This window comes from Carcharhinus amblyrhynchos, chromosome 16 (assembly GCF_965287045.1).
Source record: "Carcharhinus amblyrhynchos chromosome 16, sCarAmb.v2.hapA, whole genome shotgun sequence".
Lineage (NCBI taxonomy): Eukaryota > Metazoa > Chordata > Chondrichthyes > Carcharhiniformes > Carcharhinidae > Carcharhinus > Carcharhinus amblyrhynchos.
Window position 1 is genome coordinate 9006291 of NC_137339.1, and position 27938 is coordinate 9034228.

Below are 27938 nucleotides of genomic sequence, written 5' to 3' on the forward strand. Positions count from 1 at the left end.
CCTGGAGGAAACCCACCAGACATGGGGGGAACACACAAAATCCACACCAATAGCAACCCAAGTCGGGAATTGAACCCAGGTCCCTGAAGCTGTGAGGCAGCAGTGCTAACCGCTGTGCCACCATGCTGTCCCGTGTCAGCGTGGGATTTCCTCCGGGTTTTCCGGTTTCATCCCACAGTCCAAAGATGTGTAGGTTAGGTTGATTGGCCATGCTAAATTGCCCCTTAGTGTCCCAGGTTAGGGGGTAAGCAGGGTATGGGGTTCGGGCCTGAGTAGGATGCTCTGTTGGAGAGTTGGTGCAGACTCAATGGGCCTCTTCAGCACTGTAAGGATTCTATGATAACTTCCGCAACCCCCCACAGTGGGTTCAAACCTCATATCCAGTCCTTTACCAAGACTGCCTAACTTCCTAATGTTTTTTTGTTTTATTAACATAAGATTAGATTTCTCCGAGTCTCATTTAATGTCTGTTACAGCTCCATGATAATAGGTTAAACCAGATCTCAAAGGGTTCTGGATTCAAACCTCTCCAGTAGGACTTGCAGAGCTGAGACAGTGTTACATAGTCAGCAACGCAGTCTTCTGGATGCTAAACTGAGAACCTTAATGCTCCTGTGTAAAAGATCCCACTGCACTACCCAAGAAGCTGGGAGCTGTCCCAGTGTCCTTGCCAATGTTTATCCTTCAATCAACCTTACCAAAGCAATTAGAATCAAAGAAATACAAAATCCTTACAGTGCAGAAGGGGCCATTCAGCCCATCGAGTCTGCACCGACAACAATCCCACCCAGATCCTATCCCCGTAACCCCCACATATTTACCCTGCTAATCCCCCTGACACTAAGGGACAATTTAGCACGACCAATGCACCTGACCCACAAGTCTATTGGACTGTGGGAGGAAACCGAAGCACCCGCAGGAAACCCATGCAGACATGGGGAGAACATGCAGACTCCGCACAGGCAGTGATCCAAGACTGAAATTGAACCCGGGTCCCTGTGAGGCAGCAGTGCTAACCACCGTGCCACCATTGGACATTTATCTCCCTATTCTTTCAGGGACATTGTACAAGGACAGTTCCGTCTTCCTCTTGCTGGTTTTTCCCTCCTGCAATCTAATCTTTAAAGTCTCCTTCTGCAATTCTCACCCTGACCAGCAGAGGGATGAATGGAGTATTTCACATCATGTCTCTCCCACTTCACACTGTGAGAGCTTCCCTGTGCCATCAGGGTATCCTCACTTCATATTGGGCAGGGTTTTAAAAATGATAATGCCATAGAAACTCATAGGAGGCCATTCAGCCCATTATGTAGCTCTTCTATCACACGCCCTCCCTCCTCTTTAGGGGTGGCACAGTGGTTAGCACTGCTGCCTCACAGCCCCAGAGACCTGGGTTCGATTCCCAGCCTCGGGTCACTGTCTGTGTGGAGTTCGCACATTCTCGCCGTGCCTGCGTGGGTTTCCTCTGGGTGCTCCAGTTTCCTCCCACAATCCGAAAAATACGTGCTGGTTAGGTGCATTGGCTGTGCTAAATTGCTCCTTAGTGTCAGAGGGATTAGCAGAGTAAATATGTGAGGTTATGGGGCATAGATCAGTTAGATAGTCAATATCTCTTCCCAAAGATAGGGGAATCTAAAACCAGAGGGCATAGGTTTAAGATGAGAGAGGAGAGATACATAAGGGTCCAGAGGGGCAATTTTTTCATACAGAGGGTGGTGAGTGTCTGGAACAAGCTGCCAGAGATAGTAGTAGAGGCGGGTACAATTTTGTCTTTCAAAAAGCATTGAGACAGTTACATGGGTAAGATGGGTATAGAAGGATATGGGCCAAATGCAGGCAATTGATAATAGTTTAGTGATAAGAACTGGGCAGCTTTGACAAGCTGGGCCAAAGGCCTGTTTCCATGCTGTGAACCTCTATGACTCTACGGGGAGTTAGAGAGAGAGTGGTGAATCTGTGGAACTCTTTGCCGCAGAAGGCTGTGGGGGCCAGGTCATCGAGTGTCTTTAAGACAGAGATAGATAGGTTCCTGATTAATAAGGGGATCAAGGGATATGGGGAAAAGGCAGGGGAATGGGGATGAGAAAAATATCAACCATGATTGCATGGTGGAGCAGACCCTTGGGCCAAGTGGCCTAATTCTGTTCCAGTGTCTCATGGGATGGGGTGAGATTGCTGTTGGTGCAGGTTCAATGGCATGAATGGCCTCCTTCTGCACTGTAGGGATTCTATTCTAAACTTGTACTTCTAACTACACAATGACAGGAATGAACATTGTTCACATTTACATCAAACTTGGAAATTACTTTTGGAAGAAACGTTGCCAATTTGCGTGGAACATTTTTGCTGAGAATCTAAATCTGCTTTAATGGGACTTCAGCCTGACAGGGGGGGGGTGAATAAAAGCAAGTTCAGTGGCAAGTACAGAAGGGATCTGTAGCTCAATGGCTCCCTCTAGTGCATGATTGGTTAAATTAACCTTTCACATCTTAAAAAGTTTTTCCAGAGTTTCTCCCTTGAACCTGGTTGAGTGACCAGAATACCAAAGTAATGCTCTGATGAAGGCTCAGCTAGACTTGAAACATCAGCTCTACTCTCTCTCTCTCTCTACAGATGCTGTCAGACCTGCTGAGATTTTCCAGCATTTTTCTGTTTTTGCTTCAGATTCCAGCATCCGCAGTATTTTGCGTTTAACCAGGACTATGTTGATGCTGGCTCCGCGCCACTCCACAAGGCAGGAGAAATCATCCCCGGTCCATTGTCTTTTAACCTGCAGTACTCTTCCATATCCTCTGCTGTCCCAATGCGCTTCACAAAGTACTGTTTGTTTGTGTAAGGTAGGTAACTACAGCACCACAAGACTCCACAATGTCAGTAATGAGACAAATGACCAACAGCTTTGGTCTGTAAGGGGCAAACGTGAGCCAGAGCAGCAACCTCTTCCAGTGAGAGCACCTTGGGCTCCCTCAGTACTGAAGCGCATTCCCGAACGCGAAGCTTGAATATCAATCTTTTAACTGAGCGGTTGCCTACAAAATATGATTGAGAGGCTCGCCCAGTATTCATACGCTGACCTTGGGGCAACACAGCAGTCTCACAGCACCAGGGACCCAGGTTCAAATCTCGGCTTGGGTCACTGTGCAGAGTTTGCACATTCTCCCCATGTTTGTGTGGGTTCCCCCCCCCCCACGTGCTCTGGTTTCCTCCCACAGTCTGAAAGACGTGCTGGTCAGGTGCATTGGCCATGCTAAATGCTCCCTCCATGCACCCAAACAGGTCCCTGGGTGCGGCGGAGGGGATTTTCACAGTAACCTCATGGCTGTGTTAATGTAAGCCTACTTGTGACACAAATAAATGAACTTGTGGGCTGGGGGATTGGTGGGGAGGGTAATGCATTGCAGAGAAACATGTGACGGGGAGAAAACAACAGTTGAATAGGTAAAGACTTTAAAATGAAATAAAGAATCAAGTGAGGTTAATTGCTTGGCTTTGATGTTCATTTTTGAAGTAAATAGTTCATTTGTCTGTCTCAAGTAGGCTTACATTAACACTGCAATGAAGTTACTGTGAAAATCCCCTAGTCACTACACTCTGATGCCAGTTCGGGTACACTGAGGGAGAATTTAGCCTGGTCAAAGCAACTAACCAGCACTTCTTTCAGACTGTGGATTAGATTGATTGGCCACGCTAAAAATTGCTCCTTAGAGTCCTGCGATGCGTAGGTTAGCGGGATTAGCAGGTAAATGTGTAGGGATATTGGGGTAGGGCCTGGGTGGGACTGTGGTCGGTGCAGACTTGATGGGCCGAATGACCTCCTTCTGCATTGTGGGGTTTCTACGATTTCTACGAAACCGGAGCACGTGGAGGAAACCCACACAGACACGGGGAATAACATGCAGACGCTACATAGACAGTGACCCAAGCCAGGAATTGGATCTGGGTCCCTGGCGCTGTGAGGCAACAGTGCTAACCACTGCACCCCCACATACTTACCCCATTCCCATGGCGTTGTTTTGTACTATGTTGGCACGTTTGGACTTTTTAAAAAACTCAGGTTTTCAAATTTCTGCAGGGGTTAAGTTTATTCACAGACAGACAGAAGGTGCAGAATATGTTAACCAATTCTCAAAGCAATTCTCATTGTACCATTCAAATAGCTTGAGCGTCGCCACCTGGTGGCTCTGTCGATCTGAGCTGCAGAGCAGAAGACGGCAATTTCATTCTCCTGCTCACACAGATACAGCAGATTTCAGTTCGTATTGCAGTGAAGGAGCTTGCAGCAGTATTGACTAGGAAATGGAAAATAAACAACTGACGTTGATAGAAATCATTTTAATAGGGGTAAACTGTTAGGCATTTGGAAGCGATAGATGTGCCACGCAAAAATGGTAGGTTTGGTCAGAGATGGGTTTTTTTAAGAAGCTATACATGTTCTTCAAAAAAAAAAGTGGTGAAAGTTTTGGGAGGGAACCCTGGGCTGCTATCAAAGCAGGAATCAAAGAAAAAGTATGTTCCCGTATTGAATGGTGGAGCAGACTCGAGGGAGCCGGATGGCCTACTCCTACTTCTTATGAAGAAGTTGCTCAGTGGTGCAGGGAATTGTCACCGACGAAGGTTGCAGAGTCCTTAAATGAGAGTGTTTTAATTCTACGCAGTGGATGCCAGCGCACTCAGCCGTAGCAATCTCACCTCTGAAAGTGGGCTCAAGTCACACTTCAGACCTCGGAATGAGACTTCAGTGCAGTACTGAAGGGATGCTGCACTGTCTGTTGTCATTTGAGTGAGATCTGAAACCGCTGCCCTGGCTGCCTTCTCGGATGGATGCAAACCACCATGGCACAGCACGGTGGTTAGCACCGCTGCCTCACAGGGACTCTGGTTCAATTCCAGCCTCAGGTCAGCGTCCAAGCATCGTCTGCATGTTCTCCCCGTGTCTGAGTGGGTTTCCTCTTGGTGCTCCAGTTTCCTGCCACATGCCAGATATGTGCGGGTTAGGTTGATTGGCCATGTTAAATTGACCCTAGTGTCAGGGGGATTAGCGGGGTAAATATGTGAGGTTACGAGAGTGGGGCCTGGATGGGATCGAGATCGATGCAATGGGCCGAATGGCCTCCTTCTGCATGCTAGGGATTCTATGATTCCTGATTCTATTTTGAAAAAGTGGGGAGTTCTTGATGGCCTTCTGCCCATAATCTCGATCACCTTGTAGTTTGTGGGGACGTGTTGTACTCAGACTAGCTACCACAGTCTTCCTACACAGGATTCCCAAATCATTTCAGAGCTGGTGGAATTTCAAAGTAACTGCATTGCAGTGTTAATTAAGCCTTACTGGTGACTAATAAATAAAATAAACTCTATAAAATTAAAACTGAATCAGTCTTTCAGTGAGAAAAGCAGCGATTGTAATTGTGTGGAACTTCCCAAAATACAAATATGCAGGGGAATTTTGCGTTAGCAAGGAGAATGAAGAGTAGGAAGCCATTAAGCCTCTGACAAAAACTCACTCCCAATTAGTATCTGGTGTTCTTTTCGCTGTGACGTATATTATAATCGGCGACATAGCTACCAGGAACCTGGGTGGATCACCTGACCTAGTCCCAGATAGTCAAGTCAACTGCAATGTCACCCCAGCTGAGCTTGGCAAATACAGAGAGAGTGGATACGTACCTTGGACCTTATACTCAGCTGATCTCTCAAGTACAAAATGCCTAAACCAATCTTATGACGGTGGGTGGAACCCATGATGTGTTCTTGATAAGCTATCTTTCTCGAGAGCACTCAAGGTGAGTAAATAAGGAGACGGCAGCAATGTTCAATGCAGACTGACAGTGGTGCACACCACAATTTATTACAAATCAATCACAGCTCCTCACGAGAGAAGCCAGTTTTACTACAATAATGAAAAGCGGGATGGGTTGGGGGGGGGGAGCGAGAGAAAGGACCAACCCTCAGAATGTGAACAAAGAGCGCAGACATTTAAAAAGTATTAAATCCCCTTCTGTTACAAACAGAAAATCATTTTTAAATTTTAGCCACACCTAACCTTGAATTCTTACAAGACAGTTGAATCTAAAAACACACTGCAATGGCTAACCCCTTCATTAGGACAAAAGAGTAACAGAAAGGGAGAGGAAGTCCCTTTTCCACAGACTGAAAATTAAAAAATATTCCACAGGCATCAGGCAAGGAGTTTCTGATGCCATCATCAATTCGTCCTTTGTAAAAGCAGACTTTCAGCTAAATACACAAGTCAAAAATAAAATCTCCCTGGTACACCTTTCCCCCATCTAAAAAAAAAAATCTCCTCCATCATCTGCCTGGGTCATTACAGAACTGGAAGGAATCCAAAAAGCTACATACATTTCATCTTAAAGCTACAAACATTGTGCTCATGAAGGGGAAAGATGTCAGCAACGGGGCAAAGGGACATTGTGAGCAACAGTAGAATTAAATACCTTCTGATCAGGTACAGCATATTCACGGATATGGGCCAAGTGGAGGGAAATGGGATTAATGCGCCTTCTGGTGGTGGTTAATGTTGGTGCAGACTCGATGGGCCGAAGGGCCTTATCTGCACTGTAACTCTAATAAGATGCTCACCACCGCCCCCACCCCACCCCACAATCTTCACTCTAGCCACATGATTGCAGTTAAGAGTGAGGTTCCCCACGCCCCCATCACATCCTACATTGGCTATCCAGCACCAACCTATTGCCCAGTAGCTGATTTAACACCCAGTGGACTTTTTTGGATATTGTTACAGCATCGTAACTACACTGAACCTTAAGGGACACAAGTAGTCTTTGAGGATACGGCTTCGCTAGAAGTCACTGTCCAAAACTAATGTTGAACTAATTGCAAGCTTAAAAAAAAAATCAATAGGGTTACTGAAATATTTATACTGACCCCAAGCAGGTTAACCTAATGGAATTTCATTTACAAAAAAGAAAACTAGCAGAGGCTGACAATGCCATTCAGGAACATCATTTTTTTTTGTAACAAATGTATTTCAGATACACCATTTAACCAGCAGAGAGAGGGATAAAAGATTAACAGACATGAGAAAAAGCTAAATTTCAGCAGCTGTTTTGAGAGAAAATACTTTTAAAAAAAAAGGGAGTAATATCTACTCTTCCCTCCACAGCCCATCTTCAAACAGTAACATTTCTGGTGCCTCCAAAAGGACCCTGGATCCCCAAACGTATTAAAGTTGGGATGCAAAGCAAAAGCTAAAATCAGGCATGGGTTTTGAAATTCTGAACTTGAAATATGGTGCATTCACCCCGAGTGCAGAAAGTATTAGTCAAGGCGGCCAATATCTTCCAATCTCAGAGCAAATTAATACACTAATAACACTACATTTAACACACATCAGCGGCCTGTTTAATTTATTGAAAGGTGCTGATCTAGATTCTCAGAAAAAAGTCAACAATAAAATACTGGTGAGGAAGACTTTTCTGCTTGACTCGCCTCATTCGCTTAGTGAAACCAATAGCTCCTTACCCCAGTATTACATTTAACCAATCGTCCCTTCAATGCCAAAATCTCTTACGTTACCCGGAGGCCCATTCGTAGTGTTAAAGCTCAACTTGCACTCCCCACCCAAAACAAAAGCACACAGGAGGTGGAAAACAAAGGAAAATTCAGAGGATTAAGCAAACAGAAAAGTCTCCATGACACTGCAAGGTTTACTTAACCATCCGGTGTCCCACTGCTGACGGAAGCAACCAGGCTCAAGGGCACTGGGTGTTAGCAGAGTTCTTGACATGTGCTCCCTTAGCAGTCCACAGGATGTAACAAGACAGGGGCCAAGTACAAGCCTGGAAAGATCAAGACAGGGAACCTCTGAAGCACAGCTTGGCCTAAACTGAGAAAGATTGGTAAAGCTTCCCCCGAAACAGAAATGTAGGATTAATCCCAAATGGGGTCCACCCGCACTGTGGCAGCAGTGGAGACTTTGTGCGGTCTAGTCAGAAGAAATGCTTATGAATTTTTCCAATACTTTTACATGGCATCTTTCAATCCAATGAATATTACAATGCGACACTGACCAAGAAGCAGTATTCGATTCCTGGTGTACGCATGTTGAGCTTGGTGGTTTGAATACTTAAGCTTATTCCAGCATTCCAGACTTGGGGGGGGGGTGGTGGGGGAAGAGACTGAAACTGCACCCTCCCTCCCCCCTATTCCCTTCCCAAAAACAAACGGTCATCAATGCTGATCGTCAAGTGCCTCAGCAGGAACCTGGACACACATGGGTACTGGGTGAAAATGGGGAGCGGATCAGTTCCAATGGCCCTGCAACACTTACAATCCAGGCTCGCACCTGAATAACCCCACTGGGCAAATCCTGGACAGCACGCTGCCGCTTTGGGAGCGGTCAGTACCTCTAGGTCAATGTCTGGAGGAGAAAAGAAAGCAAAGTAGTAAAATGATACAACTGCTATATGCACTGCATTAGGCTCTGGGTCCTCCATAAGCTACAAACAATTCTACAGACATGATAACTAACACACACACAAACATTCAGCATACATACATTTAGTTGTGATGAATACTTATGCTGAATGAGTCACAGTCAGACAACACATCATTGGCTTGTACATATATATATTCATATCAGTTGATAATCCCTGTTGTCTGTGAAAATTAAAGCTACAAAGGAATTTCTTTAAACGTTGCTGTTAATAATCTGTGTATATCATCTGCTGTCACTTGGGAAGGTAGTTCAGATCATCTTTTGTTTAACAAACAAATGCAGGAAAAGTGAAGGTTGTCCATTAGCTTGAAGCAAAAGCAATTCCAGTATATAGGTTACCGATTAAAAAACTGCAGTATACACCTGCAGTTAAATTCCCCCATCACTTTCTGCTTAAGTTATAGGCATCGAGTCCAAGCAAGGTTACACACTACAAGTTTGTCATTGGTCATGGGAGTTCTGTATTTTTTTAAAAAACTGTCCATTTAATTCCCTTTTAAAAACACACAAAAGTCTACGAGCAAAAGCAGTCACATAAAAAGAAACAGCTGAGGTATTTATTTTTTTTTAAAATACACATTTGTAACATGGACAAGGTGTACAGCTGTTTAAAATTTCAGTTTTCTGCATTTGTTTGTGAAGCAAAATACAAATATTAGCGCTTTTGAATTCAAAAAGTGTCATGATCACTTTAATCCGTTCAAAATAAATTATAAAATACAGATAGGCACTGGTGCAACCCCTCAGGTCTGTTTTTTCTCTTCAAACACAATCAATTGGCACATTCATAGAAAATAGTCAAGAATAACTAGCACTGTAGCACAATGTAATAAAATACTTTTGTTTGCCCATAAGTTGCCAGGGACACAAGACACATGACCATCTCAGTACAATAAAGGTATCTGCATGAAATGGACACAAAGTAGGCAGATGGGAGTGAGGGTATTTTTTTTAAAAAGTTGATTGCTTCATGGTGTCTCCCATTACTGCTCCTTCTTGTTTTCTTTCAAATCGTCTGTGGTTTCATCCAAAGGCTCTTTGTCGCAAACGGCAGCCTTTTCTTCATACCTGCATTTGAAAGCGAGGTGGAAATTAAAAAGGTGTCTGGAAAGTTATCAAAATAAATGCTAATACTGAGAAAGCGAACTGCGTTCTTTTTAATCTTCCCATTATCCTCAAAAAGGCACTGCTTCCAGGAGTCGGAAAGGTGATATAACATGATCCCCAGTCCTAAATCCCTGTCTCCTCTGATGAAGCTTTCGCTGGCTGGCATGACTGACATGTCAAGTGTCTATGGCCCACCTCAAGAAGTGGAAGCTAATTAAAAATGAAAAAGCCTCCAAGAGGAAACAGCTTGAAGAGCAGAAGGTTCAGGCTTTGATTTCTGGTCAGTATCCCATGTTACCCAATCTCTCTTAAGGCACCAACTTTGGTGCCTGAGCAGCTCTGGGCAAGGGAAAGGAAGGGAAGCTAAAGTTTGTATTCCCATAAGAAACCAGGGCAGGAGTAAATCATACGTCGCTCGAGTCTGTTCTCTCATTCAATACATTCATGGCTGACTGACTGCCTTCACTCCATTTCCTCACCAATCCATTACCCTCCATTCTGGGACACCAAAAATCCAACGGGTTGTATACTCAGCCCTGGGGCCTACAACCCCTCGGCAGTGAAGAAATTTCTCCTCACTTCAACCCTAAAACATTTATCCTGAGACTGTGTCCCTGTGTTTTAGATCCCTCAGCCAGGGAAAACAACCTCAGTGTCTATTCTCCAGAATTGCACGGTTCAATGAGGTGATCTCAATCTTCTCAACTCCAGAGCGTATAAGGCCAATTTACTCAGTCTCTCACCCCACTATTGACCCAGGGACTCCTGCTGCCAAACTGCCCATGCGTGGACGTAAATTTTTGAAGGACAAGCTCGGGTGGGAAAACCTCCTGCCAACATTCACAAATGTGAAATGGCCAAGTTAAAGGGCTGCTCTGGGACCCTACTGCACCGTTCCTTTAGTTTGGGAGGCAAGAAATTTGAGTAGATAAAAAAAGAGAAGAGTCAGAATATAGACTGTTTTGAAAAACGGCAAAAACAAAAGAATGACAACCCGCTATTCAATATGATCATGGCTGATCACTAAATTCGACATCCTGATCCCCCTTCTCCCCCATATCCCTCGATTCCTTTAGCCCCAAGAGCGATATCTAATTTCATCTTGAAATCAGACAACATTTTGGCCTCAACTACATTCTGCGATAGTGAATTCCACACATTCACCACTCTCTCAGGGTAAAGAAGTTTCTCCTCACCTCAGTTCTAAAAGGTTTAGCCCTTATCCTCAAATTATGATGCCTAGTTCTGGACTCCCCCACCATCAGGAACATTCTTTCTGAATCTACTCTGTCTAATCCTGTTAGAATTTTATAAGTTTCTACGAGATCCCCTCTCACTCTTCTAAATTTTAGTGAATATAATCCTAACTGACTTAGTCTCTTTCAAATGACAGAGCAGCCACCCCGGTAAACCTTCATTATTCTCTTTGTAGCAAGGATATCCTTCCTCAGATAAAGAGCACCAAAACTGCACACAATACTCCAGGTGTGGCCTCACCAATGCCCAATATAATTGCAGCAAAACATCCCTATCCTCAAATTCTCTCGCTATGAAGGCCAACATACCATTTGCCTTCTTTTCTGAAGTGGTCAGGTTTGCAAGTGGCGTGGGGATGGGGATGGGGAAGTAGCTTTTCCTTCTCAGGAAGATACAAAAAGTGGGAAGCCCTTCTCAGTCTTCTGCATAATATCTAACCGACATTACCAAAATAGATTGCTTGAACCCATATCTCACTGCTGCTCCCTCCCTGCCAAAACACTGTCATTCTCATTTCATAGAATGGTACAAAGAGGAGTCCAGTCAGCCCACCATACATGGGAGCTATTAAAAATAATCATCCTAAAGTAATCTGATAAATACTTGGGAAGAGAAATTTTCCGAGGTGCTAAGGATAAGGCATGGGGAATGGCTATGATCAATTCCACCACCCTTTTAGGCAGTTTATTCCAGACCATAGTAGACTGCAGGAGGAAAATTCTCACCTCGATGCAGCTTGTTTTGCTCCTTTATGTTTATTTATTTCTCTCTTTGCTGTAAATCTTAGCACTTTCCTCTGGCCAAGTCAGCCACAGGCTCTATCCAAGCTGCTTCCGACAGTTCTGCTTAAACGTCGTTGACCAAGAGGTCTACGAGCAAATAGCTCGTGGTGCAACTATTGATCAACTTTTCATGCTCCTCTCAAAACAGCAAGAGATTTATTGAGCAGTCTGGCAATATGTTGGCACAGTGGTTAGCACTGCTGCCTCCTAGCACCTGGCACCCGGGTTCAATTCCGGCCTTGGTCACTGTCTGTGTTGAGTTGTACTGCTGTCTCTCAGCATCAGGGACCCGGGTTCGATTCCTGGCTTGGGTCACTAAGCGAAGTTTGCACTTTCTCCCTGTGTCTGTGTGGGTGTTTTCTGGGTGCTCTAGTTTCCTCCCACAGTCCAAAGATGTATGGGTTAGGGCTATTGGCCATGCTAAATTGCCCCTTAGTGTCAGGAGGATTAGCAGGGTAAATGTAGGGGCTACAGGAATAGGGTGGGATTGTGATCAGTACAGACTTGATGAACTGAATGGCCTCCTTCTGCACTGTGGGGATTCCATGATTCTAACTCTGCAGTGGGAAGTACAAACTCAAGGAGCAAGAGACACGGGATTCTTCTGATACTCAGTTAGTGGTTTGTTCATGTCCAGTGTGAACCATGCACACAAAGGCTATTGGTTTCACCAAAAGCTGTGTCAGGTTTCAAACCTACAAATGAGAGGATCACTACTGCCTTGCAATCATCACTTCACACTGCTCAATTCCCCAACCCTGTGTATCCAAAACAGTTAGATAAATTAAAGATTTTGATCCACCGGCTGTTAAAGCAGCCAATTAATAAGCCAGTTCATGCAGGTGCAATAGAAAATGCTGGAAACACAGGTCATTCAGCACCTGAAAGAGAAAGGCAGATTGTTCAGCTCTGGATGAAGAATCCCAACGGACTTTTTAACCTACTTTTCCCTCAACCACCCAACTGCTAACAAACCTCGCTGCACATCCCTCGCTTTTCCCAGTTACGTTTCAGCTGTCCAGCAGTCACAGCTTTTCTTTTTGTGTCAGAAGTATCACAGTGGCATTATTTTCCCCAGTGGTAACTATAATACCGCTCGATGCTTAAACAACATGGGGCTAGATTTCTACTTTTTCCTTGTACAAAGAGTTGAATTTTAGCCAAAGATCATCGAGTGGTGTAGAAGGGGGCTGGCATAGTGGTGCCTCGCCACTGCTTTTGCACTGCTGCCTCACAGCACCAAGGATCCAGGTTCGATTCCTGGCTTGGGTCACTGTCTGTGTGGAGTTTGCACGTTCCTCCCATGTCTGCGTGGATTTCCTCCGGGTGCTCCAGTTTCCTCCCACAGTCCAAAGATGTGCGGATTAAGTTGACTGGCCATGCTAAATTGACCCCAGTGTCAGGGGGATTAGTGGGATAAATGTGTAGGGTTATGGGGATAGAGCCTGGATGGGATTGTGGTTAATGCAGGTTCAACGGGCTGAATGGCTCCTTCTGCACCGTAGGGATTCTATGATTCTACGAAGATTGGTGTGTTTTCAACCTCTTGCACATGGTGAAAGGCCAGGATTCATAATGCATGGCATCATCACAACTGAAAATAAACAAAGTAAAGCAAGAAATAGGCAGCCCTGAAGGCAGAATTTACAAGTCTGAAAATTAATAGAGGAAAAGTATTTTATAGTTCTGATGCACTGGGATAGGAGCTCAGTTTAGAAAATGGTGCAATGGGGGATAGACACAGTTCTCTGCAGCCAAGACTGAGTGTCCAGTCAGCTGCGTTGCCTTCCTGGTGTCAGAGTTCTGGGCATCTACTTGGGGCTGGAGGGGAACTTACAGTAGGAGAGGGAGGATCCAGTTGTTGTGGTCAATTATGAGTACCAACGACACAGATAAATCACAGAATCTACAGTGCAGAAGGAGGCCTTTTGGCCCATCAAACCTGCACCAACAACAATCCCTCCCAGTAGCTGAGGTTGAGATTTCTACATCTGTATTCTGAGGAGAAGGATGAGGTAGCTATGGAAATCAGGGAAAGGGACTGTGATGTAACCGAACAAATTAGTATTGGGAGGGAGGAGGCATTAACAGTTTTAGTGGGCTTAAAATTGGATAAATCCCCAGGTTAATTTTCAAATGATCTCTGGCCACAGGAAAGATGCCAGGAGGACTGGAGGGCAGTTAATATGGGACCATTATTCAAGAAAGAAAAGAGATAGGTAATTACAGGCCAGTCAGTCTCAGGGAAAAAATTTTGAGGGACAGAATGAATATCCACTTGGAGGGGCAAGGATTAATCAAGGATAGTGAACGCGACTTTGTTGGGGGAAGAGTGTGTATAACAAATTTGAAATTCAAGGAAGTGTCTAGATGTGTAGATGAAGGCAGGGCAGTTGATTTGTCTACAGACTACAGTATGACTATTAACAAGGTTCCGCACAGGAGAGTGATTATGATAAAACTCCATGGGATCCAGGTTAATTTGGATCCAAAACTGGCTTAATGACAGGAGGCATAGGGGGATGGCCGAAGATTATTTTTCTGGCTGGAAGCCTGTGTCCAGTGGTGTACTACAGGGATGGGTGTTGGGTCCCTTGCTGTTTGTAGTGTGCATTAATGATTTAGATGCAAATGTAGGAGCTATGAAGGGTAAGTTTGCAGAAGATATGAAAATTGATGGTGTCATAAATAATGAGGAAGAAAGCCTTAGGTTATAGGATGATATAGATGGACAGAGTAGCAAACGGAATTTAATCCTGAAAGTGAGAGGTGATGCATTTTGGGAGGACTAACAATGCAAGGGAAATATACAATGAATGGTAAGACGCTGGGAAGTACAGAAGACCAGAGGTATCTTGGGATGCATGTCCATAGATCCCTGAAGACAGCAGGACAGATAGATAAGATGGTTAAGACACATGAGATTCTTGCCTTTATTAGCCGAGGCGTAGAATAGGAGGGTGGTTTTGATCTAATGGTGTAAAATGCTTCTTCGACCATGGCTGGAGTGCAGTGGCTGCACTCTGTGCAGTCCTGGCTGGCACATTAGAAGAACAATGTGATAGCACTAGAAAGGGTGCAGAGGTGATTCACCGGGATGTTGTCTGGGCTGGAGTGCTCAGCTACGAAGGCAGGCTGGCAAGGCTGGCGTTGCTTTCCTTAGTGCAGCGAAGGCTGAAGGAGGTCATGATTGAAGTGTACAAAATTGAGGGATCAGCCATGGTCCAATCAAATGGTGGAGCAGTGTTGAGGAGCCAAATAGCCTACTCCTGCTCCCAAGGCCCATGTTCCTATAAGGCAGGTATGTGCCTAGTTAAGACCCCCAATGGGTGGGCGAGTGTGAGAGTAAGAAGAAAGAAAAATGGAAGGAACTAGGCAAAGAGAGAAGAGAACATTTAATACAGAAGAAAACCAGTTGGTCGATCTTTGCTCTTTAATCCAACTGACCTGCTCTCTCCATAATCTACACCCTCCTGCTTCAATTATTAATCCCTTAAAGATGTGAAGTGATCCATTTTGATCCCTTCACTTTGCAAAGCATTTCATGCTTAAACAATCCTGTGGGTTAAGAAACTTTTCTGAACCATCCTATACAATTCCAATCCCTCAAGGAACTTGGGGACACAAGTAGAGAGACTGAAATTTCCATTCTGGAAGATTAGAAGGAAAAACAATGCTCTTGGCTCCTTCATATATTCCACACACAAACTCAATACTCATGGGTTTGAAGAATATCAAGAAGAACCCCTTGACTAATCAGATATGCTTAAGGAATATTACTTGGGAGGAAAAAGTCAAATAATGAGAAAAAGGAGTGTTCAAATAATTTTCTTTCCCTTTTCAGTAGGGGAATGCAACCTTATTTATGGATCCCACTGTCATCCCAGTCGCAGCAGATCCTGAGAATGCTTCATCTTTTCACAATTATGATTCTAGGCAGCTGGCTATTGCTCCACACTCATACTGAAATACCATAGAAAACAGTTTTTGTGGCAATTTAGCACGGCCAATCTGCCTAACCCATACATCTTTGGACTCTGGGAGGAAACTGGAGCACCCGGAGAAACTCACGCAGGCAGGGGAAGAATATGCAGGCTCCGCATAAACAGTTGCCCAAGCCAGGAATTGAACCCAGGTCCCTGGTGCTGAGAGGCAGCAGTGCTAGCCACTGTGCCACCACGCCACCCTCAGTCTCGGCAATGCAGTGTGCCTTTTTAATACATAAATAAAACGAGAAGTGTAACAGCATCATGTGAAACAAGAATGAACAGCTTTGTGAAGGTAGTAGTCCAAGTGTTACAGGGGGTTCTTTCACCATTAGAAATGGTTAGCTCAGGGCATTTCAACTTCAAATTGTCCACTTCTCCATTCATACTGGCTTGCCACTTCTCTTCACGTTAACCAAAAACCCTTTAACTCCCTAACAGGAGACTGCCTCGCGTCTGGAAATGTAACTCCTGTCCAGAGATGTAACACTTCAGCTGCACCATTTAGAATAAATTGAAAAAGCTAAACGTTTTAATATTTCAAAGCTAGATAAAGACATCACTTTGAGAGAATGTTAAACGTACTGCAAGGGGAGCAGTAAAATCACAGAGAAGAGCAAATTTTATAGAAGCAAGAAACATTGCAGATGTCAAAAATCAGACATAAAAAACAGAAAAATACTCAGCAGGTCTGGCAGCATCCGGACAGAGTTTTGACCTGAAAGTTTCTCTCTCCTCAGCCTGATCTGCTGAGTATTTCCAGTATTTTTTGTAAGTTAAATGGAGGACAATTTTTATGCTCGACTCCACTGTTGAGTCTCAATCACAGAAGAATCTAGGAATGAAAATGTGCAGCAGACATCAGTCTTTTTTCCACTTACTCATATTCTGGCATTGGCTCAAAAGGGACTGACCTGGTCAGCAATCTACTTTCTTGAGGCAGGAAATGCTTTTTGCAGACAGGGAAAAAAAAACTTTCCCCCCCTCAAACTATATACACAACTGAGCAACAAATCAGCAAAAAAAAAAATTTAAAAGGAAAATTGCATTGGCACCTGAAGGGAAATAAACTTGTACGCTTACAGGATAGAGGAAAGGAACTGACTGGACTGCTCAACGGGGAACTGACATTGATCGGATGGGCCAAACGACCTCTTTCTGTATTGCAATGACTATGACCCTGATTTTACCGACACAGTGGTTAGCCCTGCTGCCTCAGCCCCAGGAACCTGGGTTCAATTCCTGGATTGGGTCACTGTCTGTGTGGAGGTTGCATGTTCTCCCCATGTCTGTGTGGGTTTCTTCCAGGTGCTCTGATTTCTTCCCACAGTCCAAAGATGTGCTGATTAGGTGCATTGGCCATGGTAAATTTTCCCTCAGTGTACCCAAACAGGCGCTGGAGTGTGGTGACTCGGGGATTTTCACAGTAACTTCATTGCAGTGTTAATGTAAGCCAATTTGTGACTAATAAATTAACTTTCTAAAAACAAGATCATGCCTGAGGCCAATGGGGAATGCCATTCTGCGAGCCTCACCCAATCCGATTTCGAAGTAGCATTGCTGGTAAAAATCGGGGCCTTACTCTGTAACTGGACAGCTCGAGTGTGTATGGTTCAAGCATTTAGGCACTAGCATTTCTTCAATGACTACTGTTGTATCCAAGAGCTATTATGGCTTCAGATTCTCAAGTGATTTTACATCTTGTGAACAGCAGAGCTAACTCTGGCCAGGACGCTGCAAAAGGTCAAACGTTTGCCTGGAAAGTGTTTACTGGTACCCTGATCAAACACATGGTTATTTCAAATTGGCTTTCTAAAAAAGTCATTACATTTCTATAAAACTCAACAAAATAAATCCAAATGTTGCAATCCTAAATATGCTCAATTTCATTTCTAAATGTCTCAACACCAGGTTAAAGTCCAACAGTAGCATGAGCTTTCGGAGTGCCGTTCCTTCGTTAGATGAGTGCCAAGGAGCAGCGCTCCAAATGCGCATCCAAATAAACCTGTTGGACTTTAATCTGGTGTTGTAAGACTTCTTACTGTGCCCACCCCAGTCCAACACCAGCATCTTCACATTATTTTTAAGTGCAACAGCATCATCTCAGCGTACACAGAATGGTCACTCAAGTGATAATGGAATATCAAAGATTAAGGCAAAATTAAACGAACGCATCTCAAATGAGTTGCACAGGCAGCTGAACAGAGTGTATGGGCTTGTGATTATGCTGGGCATTATTTTCCATTCTGATACACAAAGCTAAGCTTATTGGGAGAGGTTTGGTGGACTGTATGTTCTTTCATTTTCATAACCTGCTTGCAAAACGCTGGAGCCAATGTTGAAATAAAGCCAACCAGCATAATCCAGCATACTGGATGCACAGCGATGCCCATGCTGAACAATTAGCAATTGTGACACATCACACCACCAAAAGCACGGAGGCCAAGCTGCGCTGAGGGTCATGTTAAGGGCATGCAGTTGAAGCTGCTCATTAATGCTCGACCTTCAAATCAAAAACAAAGTTAAAAGAGAGGAAAAAAAAATTAGACTTAAGCACCGAGGAAAAGAAACCAACGCACACAAGTCAAATAAGCTTGCTCACAGCAGCAGCATGCTGGAAATAATATACAGGCAAAGCATGGCAAGAAGTCGGTGTATACCTGACCCGTTGACTGCTCCACAAGCCCCTTCACATGGACTACATGGGGCTCGGGTTCGTCCGCCTACGGCGGGGGGAGTTGGGCTTTTGCTGCATGGAGTTGGCCAGACTAGCAGGGGAGCCTGAGACAGTGGGGAAATGGGTGAGTCTTGGCGTGTGTGGCATGATCTCAGCTGAAGACTCGTAGCTGATTGAGTAACAGAACGTGAAAAGGGAGAGGGATAGGGTAAGAGGAAGAGAATAAAAAAAAGAGGAAGTTTTATTAAGAAAGAGCGCACAAACAAATTTTAAAAAGAACAGCAAATGCAAATAGAGAAATTTCGAATCTCCCATTGAAACATACCTGGCATACCAAATTCAGATCCAAGCGTGAATGTTCAGAAGAAATTTCAGCATTTGAAAACCTATCTGCCTGGTTTAGGTTAGCAATGATGACTCAAACACTCACAATGGAGTAAACACAAAAAGCTTTATTTATTAACCGAATTTGCTACTCCAAAAATCTGAAACTATGGATTATTGCTTGGAATGGAGAACAATTAAAAAAATGGTTTAACTTCCATTCCCTTCTTGCTACAGTCACCTGGAAGGTAGAAAGGCTACATTTAAACTCAATTCATAACTGCACTGGCAAACGTACAAATGAAAGAATAGTTATTACGCAGACTCACACAATGTGTCATTGCCACATCAATCTGTTATAGAGTCATAGAAATATACAGCACGGAAACAGAATGAATGTCAAACAAATACTTCCATCATGGTCTCTGAATTAGCCCCAGCACATCCTGTGACTACAACACAGACTCCTTTGATTTCTACTACATAGTGTGTCTGATTCAGTTGAGGTGGGGAGTAGAATAGTAACAGATCAGAAAGGAGAGGTTCTGTGACTGGAGATGGGGCCATGGGAACAGCTTGGGATTCCAATCTGGGTTGCTGTCTAGTAGCCCTCTGCACACTTATGCGCAGCAGACTCAGTTGTGATGCCTTGCAGGACTGAATAGCTAAATTGGCAATTCTCAAACATGAAGCACTTTGAGGAATCTTGAGGGTGTGTGTTGTCTGTACCTGACCGTAAGTTAACACTTTTCAGCTTGGGAAGAATTACTTTTGGTAGCGAAAGAGGGAAAATGAAAAAAACTTTTTGAAAACGTGACTAAATACATTGAAGAGTGGTAGATGTGATTTATATGGACTTCAGCAAGGCATTCTATAAAGGTCCCCCATGCAAGACTTCTTGAGAAAGTGAGGGGGCATTGGATCCAAGGGGTTGTTGCCTTGTGGATGCAAAACTGACTTGCCTGCAGAAGGCAGAGTGTGGTTCTGGATGGGTCTTTTTCTGCATGGAGGTCAGTCACCAGTGGAGTGCCCCAGGAATCCGTTCTGGGACCCTTGCTGTTTATAATTTTCATAAATGACCTGGATGAGGAAGTGGAGGGATGGGTTGGTAAGTTTGCCAACGACACGAAGGTTGGTGGTGCTGTGGATAGTTTGGAGGGATGTCAGAAGTTGCAGCGTGACATAGTTAGGATGCAAGGCTGGGCGGAGAATTGGCAGATGGACTTCAACCCAAATAAATGTGTAGTGTCCATTTTGGCGGGTCAAATGGGATGAAGGAGTATAATATCAAGGGTAAGACTCTTAGCAGTGTAGAGGATCAGGGGGTCCGTGTCCATAGGACTTTTAAATTGGCCTCTCAGGTAGAGGATGTGGTTAAAAAGGCGTATGGTGTACTGGTCTTCATCAATTGAGGGATTGAGTTTAGGAGTTGGGAGATAATGTTGCAGCTTTATAAGACCCTAGTCAGACCTCTCTTGGAATACTACGCTCAGTTCTGGTTGCCTCATTACAGGAAGGATGTGGAAGCTATTGAAAGGGTGCAGAGGAGATTTACAAGGATGTTGCCTGGATTGGGTGGCTTGCCTTATGAGGATAGGTTGAGGGAGCTCTCCTTAGAGAGACAAAGGATGAGAGGTGACCTGATAGGAGTGTATAAGATGTTGAGAGGTATAGATTGGGTGGATTCTCAGAGGCTTTTTCCAAGGGCTGGAATGGTTGCTACGAGAGGACACAGGTTTAAGGTACTGAGGAGTAGGTACAGAGGAGATATCAGGGGTAAGTTTTTCACTCAGAGGGTGTGGGTGAGTGGAAATCGGCTGCCATCGGTGGTGGTGGAGGCAAATTCGATAGGGTCTTTCAAAAGACTTCTGGATGAGTACATGGAACTTAATAGAATTGAGGGTTATAGGTAAGCCTAGAAGGTATGGATATCATTGGTGCAACTTGTGGGCCGAAGGGTCTGTTTGTGCTGTAGTTTTTCTATGTTCTAAAAGGCTAGCTTTTGAACTTATATGGGAGAAAGTGGCAACGAAAAGTATCTTTCCTGCCCTTTGAGAAGGTGGGCAAGAACTCGTCTTCCATATTTGTCAAGCCAGTGTGCACAAACAACACATGATCATAATACGTTCTTTATTGAGAATGTGGAGATGCGAAACAGAACAAAGATAACAACACTCTGGAGCATCATTAAAATGAAACACATCATATTGAGGCTTCTCTAATATCAAAACAGTAAATCTATTTAATCTTAAATTTATCCAGTATAAATTACCCTGCCCATATTTGTATCAGAAACTCCATAACTGCACCTAGATGGCCAGCTTTTCTTTTCAGTTTTATTTTCTCTGTAGAGAAGGGCGATCATATAGACAAGATATGGGCAGCATAGTGGCACAGTGATTAGAACTGCTGCCTCAAAAAGGGGTTCAATTCCCTGCTTGGGTCATTGTCTGTGTGGAGCTTGCATGTTCTTCCAATGTCTGCACGAGTTTCCTCTGGATGCTTTGGTTTCCTCCCACACACCAAAGATGTGTGGGTGGGTGGACTGATCATACTAAATTGCCCCTTGTCAGGACTAGATTATGGGGACAGGGCCTGAGTGGGATTGTGGTTGGTGCAGACTCGATGGGCTGAATGGCTTCCTTCTGCACTGTATGATTCTATGATTTCCAACAGCTTAAGAAAGGTACAGGTCAACTGTGTTAGGAATGAGAAAAACTCACCGACACTTGCATTTCTAGATTTGCCATAAACTGTTTGAATAAAATGAGTGAACAGTTTAATCTTTCAGTCTCCAAGAGATAAGCAAAGCACAGGTCATCCAAGATCCTGTTTAAACATATTTGAAAGGCAGCCCATCTTCATTTCTACCTTCCAATCCTCGAGAGAATGTTAAAAATATGGTCTTTGGTTCACTATGTTCCCACAATTCTTTATCAATGTTAGATCAGACTCTACAAACTCCAGATAAAAAGTAAGTATTTCCATAATTCCACAGAGCTCTGGGAAAGCAAATGATCTGCCAGGTTTCTGATCGACAACCCAGCAACTTTTGTTGGCAATTGCAGGCCACCGAAATGAACATATAAACAGGCTTGGTTGCATTGCTTTTCATGGTTAAAAATATTGCTGTCCTTTCAGCCTGAGAGAGAGTCAATACCTAGATTTACACACAAGGACGGCCTCTTGGGCAACAGATTTGACAATCCACAATGAACATCACTAAAAGAGTCAAGTGTTCAGAAGTTGGGTAAGGGGGTGGGGGAACACTTCCCATTCAAGCTACTGTACATGAGATATTGCAATAGAAATAAATGCTTTTCAATTAGCGTTCCAGCAGTGTTATAGAACAGAATCAATGCAGCACTTAATACCGACAAGGTTACAAATACAATGATTCACAGATTTGCTGTGTAATGGCAGAAACAACAGTAGGGACACACAAAACGTGTTTTGAGGGGAGATGTGGTGGTATTAGGAATGAGACAACCTGCCATTACACAAAGTCTCTCAAAGTAGAAAAAAAAATCAAGGCACTTCAAAACAAAATTAGACAAAAACTAGCATTAAGCAAATGGAGGAGATTGAAGGTAAGCTAAAGGTTGGGTCTTTAAAAGGCTTTGATTTAATACTGTTAGTGTAATTTCTACATCATGGTTACAATCTATACATTTCTTCATGAAATGTGAAAAAAAAGACACAGAAGTCATAGACTCAATCTTAGAGTACAAAAGATGGTCATTCAGTCCCTTGTGCCTGGGTCACTTCTCTGAAAGAGCTTTCCAATTTAGTCCCACATCCCAGTTTCTTTCCTCTGATCCCATGCAACGCTGCCAATAAATTCTCCTAAAGTAGATGTTCAATTGCTTCTTCAAGCACCCAGAGTTAGTATTACAGATTTTAACACTCTTGCTCCCTCAAATTCTTTTTACTTCTGATTACTGAACTGACCAGAGGGAACGGTTTCTTCCTACTTGCTCTTTCAAAGCCACTCAAGTTCGAATATCTAACAGCCCCAGCTTCTGTAATCTCAACAGAACTCAACTCTTCCCTGATCTCATCCCAGTAGACCACATCTGTATCATGTCCATGCTATCCAATGTAGTACCAGAATTGTAAACAACACTCTAGCTGAGATCTAACTAGTGATTTGTAAAGGTTTAGCATGACTTGCTTGTTTTAACATTCAATGCCCTGTTCCTAAAGCCAAGTACCATTTACTTAACTGCCCAAATGTGAAAGGTAACATTCAGTGTAAATATAGAAGCAAACTTGGCCAATTTTCTTTTTCCTTTTCCTGAACATACGGACTATTGCTGAAGCATGATTTCACAGGTTGTCCTTTAGATTAGACAGTGACATCAACCAACTATGAAGGCCATCCCAATTAGCTGATCACTTAAAAGTACATTTCTGAATGTCAATCAAGTTGCTGGACAGGAACTACAACTGGGAATCTTAGCTGATTTTTCTCACTACCCAAGAGGTTGTGTTAATTTTAGCATCTTAGTTAACATCTTAGCTGAGATCAGCCAACTTGGCTGCCCAAGAGCCTTCTGGAATGTGTCTCTCAACGTTTTCTCAAGAAGCACTGTGATCTTAACCACTTGAATTACTGTAACCATCAAATGCTTAGATCCCTAAAAACCTATGTATTTAATTTATTAAGAAGCCAAAAAGATACATTAATCCCTACCATTATTGAATAGGAAAAAGCAGGCAAATGCTTGCCAGGTCCCACATTTCGAAGCTAGCCATTTGAAGTCACAGAAGACTATAGTGCAGAAGAGGTCGTTCGGCCCGCTGTGTCTGCACTAATGCATGAAAGGCCCTGACCTGCCCACCTAATCCCACTTAACATTCAAGGCTATGGACCAAGTACTGGCATGGCGTGCCAAGTACACATCCAGGTACTTTTTAAAGGCATCCCATCTCCACCACCCTCCCAAGCAGTGCATTCCAGGCCATCACCACCCTCTGGGTAAAAAAGATTTTCCTCAAATCCCCCCTAAACCTCCCATCCCTCACTTTTAACTTGTGTTCCCTCGTGACTGACCCTTCAACTAAGGGAAACTGCTATTCCCTATCCATTCGTGTTCATGCTAACAAATAATTTTAAAGTTACACCAATTTAAGAAACACTTGAGGACTGTTGTATTAAAATGCTCCCATTTAACAAAAAAGAGAAATCCTTGCATTTATGTAGTATTTTTCATTAATGACATGCCAAGCCAAAAATTTGAGAATTACTTTTGATAAGCCATTGTAGGGAAATGCAGCAGCCAGTTTACAGAGTAAGCAGATCGCAAAACAGCAGTGGAACGAATACCCAATTAAATGGTTTGTGATTTTGTTTGAGGGATAAGTGGCCATAGCACCAAGAAAGTCCCGTTTCTTCAAATGGTACAGTGGATACTCGTTAACTACTTGAGTAGCCAGACATTTGATCTTGGTTTAAGATCTCAGGCTCACAAACAAACCTCAAAAAGGAGATGGGAAAATAGAAATCGCACAAATAATCAAGTTGTATAGCAAAGGGTATATGCGATAACTTCCAGGATGCTGCAAGACTAGGACAACGTGCACAAGTCTCAAAGTGGTGAAGGGAAATTTAGGAATCACAGTTTTTCCTCTCAAAGGATTACTAACACTTAGAATCCCTACAGTGCAGCAGGCCATTCGAGTCTGCACTGACCACAATCCCACCCAGGCCCCACTCCCACAACTCCACACATTTACTCTGCTAATCCCCCTGACACTAGGGTCAATTTCGCATGGCCAATCAATGTAACACGCACATCTTTGGACTGTGGGAGGAAACCCACATAGAAATGGGGAGAATATGCAAAATCCACACAATGACCTGAGGCTGGAATTGAATCCAGGTCCCTGGCGCTGTGAGGCAGCAGTGCGAACCATTGTGCTACACCAATGTAAGGTAGTGGGAGAAGAAGAAAAAAAATCATATTAGCTGGCTGTGATTGGGACTGAGATTAGAAATCCAAGTCAACATTTTACAAACTGTATTTACTAATGAAGATAGTTCAATCAAATAAGGTCCTCACACTTGAGAAATTAAAGCACCCTTAAGATATTCATAAATTGGGCGAGGGGACACAAAGTTATTCAGAAGTCTACTGGCACTTGTTTGGTCGGGACAGCCAAATTGCCGGCCACGTTGAGCTTAAATTGTGGATATCATCAAATAACTAGGATCGAAATGCAATGCAGAGACACTGTTATGTGACTCAAAGCATACAACAGATGAGATCATTTTTCCAAAGTCAGCTAAACTCACTAACCACCTCTTTTTAAGAAGGAGGAACCAAATGCAGTCAAACTACACAGCTCCCATTTTTAAACCATGGCTAAACTGGCCCCCAGAACGGAGATTCCTGCTGTCCTGTAAGCCTTTACTGGGATTTCAGTTACTCTGCTCCTAAGCAGCAACAAAAAAAAAATACGCACACCAGAAAAATTGCTTTGCTCAGCTGCCACAGTTCAGTTTGACAACCCAAAACAAGAACATGCCTTCTTGTTTTTCTTCTGCAAACAGCTGTATTTTGAATTTCAGGTGTTCACAATAGGATCAGAATAAGGTCGCCATCAGTCTGTGGCTGTGTCTCTGGATTAATTAAACATCAAAGCAAAAAGCAGGTGCTCATTTGGCATTGCGGCTGCTGGATTCCCTGGGAACAGTCAAGAGTACAAACTTCTCCATGCAGCTGGCCTCCTGAGTACTAATGATCATCAATGTGAGGGAATTCTTTGCTGTTGTGGCCTTTGATATTAAGTTAGACTAGCTGCATAGGATGTTAACTCTTACAAGTTCATCCAGAAGTTTCTCTCAGAAGTAACAATTGCTTTTAAAATAATTTTAATTTTTTTTTGGTACTGACTCACTGGGATATAGTCCCAAACGACAGCATTTGGCTCACACAACTGACCTTCAATCACACAAAGCCTTGACTGTGCGTTGGCAGGATGACTATGAAGCTACTGGCGCCAGGTCTGTTGACGTACTCATTCGGTAGGTGCATGAACAGACTTCAATAGAGATTGCTGTGTCATAAGCATATGGAGGACATGTCCATCATGTCCATTACATCAGTTAATTCTGCACAAATCTGGAACAAACATGGTACCTCCCCAATTTGCAAGTCTCAAGAATAGAACCTTTCATATCTGAGTCACTGGTACCAGATTTTAATGCTCAAACCAACCGGCATAACTTGTAATACAAAAAGTTAGAGTGCAAGTGCAGCAAGGAATTAGGAAAGCAAATGGAATATTGGCCTTTACTGAAAGGGGAATGGAGTGTCAAAGCCAAGCCTTGCTACAACTGTACAGGGTATTGCGGAGAGCTAACCTGTAGGACAGTATTGTTCTGCTCTCCTTAAGGAATATCTAGATTGGAAACAGTTCAGCGAAGATTCACCAGTTTGATTTGTGGGATGAAGTTGCCTTATGAAGAAAGGTTGAACCTATACTCTTAGAAGTTCAAGTGAGAGGTGATTTTGTTGAAACATTCAAGATTCTGAGAGGCTTAAGAGGGTAGATGCTGAGAGGATGTTCCCAGGATTTAGAACGGCGGGGGGAGGAGGTGGTGGTGGTGGTGGTGGTGTTTAAAGATCAGAGGTCTTCCATTTAACTGAGAGATGAGGAATTCCTATTCTCAGGAGACTTAAATCTTTGGAATTCTTTTCCACAGAGAGCAGTGTGTCATTAAACGTATTCAAGATTGATCAAAAATCTGTGTGACTCAATGAGAAGTCGTGGTCATTTTGGGGGGGGGGGGGTGTCGACAGGAAAATGGAACTAATGTCACCATCAGATCAGCTATGGTCGTACAGAATAGTAGAGCAACCTCAAGAGGCTGAATGGCCTACCCCTGATCCATTCACAATCTTGTAATTACAAAATTACATACACAGGAATGCACCCAACTTGTTATTTTCCACCTTCTGCACCTCCCTCCCAAACCAAGTACCTGATCAGCTGTCAGGACACCCACTGAATAACCTCGGACATTGAAACACTGGGATGGACAGACTCAGTGGCACATCACAGTATTATTAATAGTACCCATGACAAAAAAAAAGGAGGATTTTTCTATTCAAAAGAATTTCCATCCTCAATGGAAAGAAACGCACAAAAATCTGGTACCTGGGTTGAAGCATTAAACTCGCTGCCGCATGGAGACCTGCCACTGATTCTGCTTCTTATAACTTCAGATCGGCACGAGAACTATTCAGGAGTCTAATCTCAGAAAAAGTATTATTGCAGAAAAACACTATCAGCTGGGCACGCAGAGTCTGTGGCGAGCTCTGCAAGGCAACAGATTTGATGGCATTTCAGTACAAGCAGCCTACACTTTTAGAACCATTAGAAGTTGAGAAAGACATACAGTGAGCAATTTGAGTAGGAAATACTCCTGTTTTGTTCAATCTCCAAAACGCTCGCTGAAATCTAACCTTTCTAATTTTGGGAAGATAGCATTTTACAAGTGCTACTTGTTCTCAATGTTTCAAGTGCCAGATGTGCCACACACACACACAAACACACACACTTTGAACAGTCTTATTCTCAGCTGGGAAATAAATCATTCAAGACCTAACTGGGTGGCACTTGATGCTTGAAAACATGGTAATTAGCTGGCTTTTGGTGTGATTTTGCCCATATGCAGTAAGCATTTCTAAACACAACAGAAAAAAAAAATCTTTCACGATGAGTGCAGCATTTCTACTCTCCCTGAATGAATATCCTCTCTCTCTATAATCAGATTTGTCAATCTGGCAAATAGAAAGTCAACATCTCAGTAACTTCCCATAGCAACACACTTTGTTTATCCCACTGGCTATTACAAAAGTTGAAAGAAAGCTCTACAACGGGACTCTCAATTCGACGATGGATATCATTGAATTGAGGAGGTTTCCTCTGGGTGCTCTTGTTTCCTCCCACATGCCAAAGATGTGTGGGATAGGTGGACTGGCCATGCTAAAATTGCCCTTAGTGTCATGAGACACGTAGGTTAGAGGGATTAGTGGGTAAATATGAAGGGATATAGGGATAAGGCCTGAATGGGATTGTGGTCGGTGCAGACTCGAAGGGTCAACTGGCTTCTTTCTGTACTATAGGGATTCTATGATATACCAGAAGTCCTCTCGACAAACACGCGACTCCTGCTGTCACATACCTGTCCTGTGGGCTGCTATCCTTAATTGGTGCTTCACTTAGTCATTTCCATTTACCTCCCCTGCCAACAACCCAATTTCACCCTAATCATTTAAATAAATACATTTCAGTAGGTGCTCTTGATCCAGTGA

At 43.5% G+C, this 27938-nt stretch overlaps 1 protein-coding gene across 2 annotated transcripts in view; it reads right to left on the minus strand.

The window, feature by feature from the left end:
* Positions 1-5811: 5811 nt before the first annotated feature.
* hm13 (histocompatibility (minor) 13) overlaps positions 5812-27938 on the minus strand; it is a 67872-nt gene continuing 45745 nt past the window's right edge. The window contains exons 12-13 of one of the 2 annotated variants that reach the window (XM_080204649.1): positions 18272-18457; positions 5812-9547 (exon numbers count right to left, since the gene is read on the minus strand). In XM_080204649.1, the coding sequence (XP_080060775.1) occupies positions 18310-18457 (148 nt within the window). In that variant the 3' untranslated portion in view covers positions 5812-9547; positions 18272-18309. The remainder of the gene's footprint in view (positions 9548-18271; positions 18458-27938) is intronic. The other variant, XM_080204650.1, reaches the window with a different exon arrangement.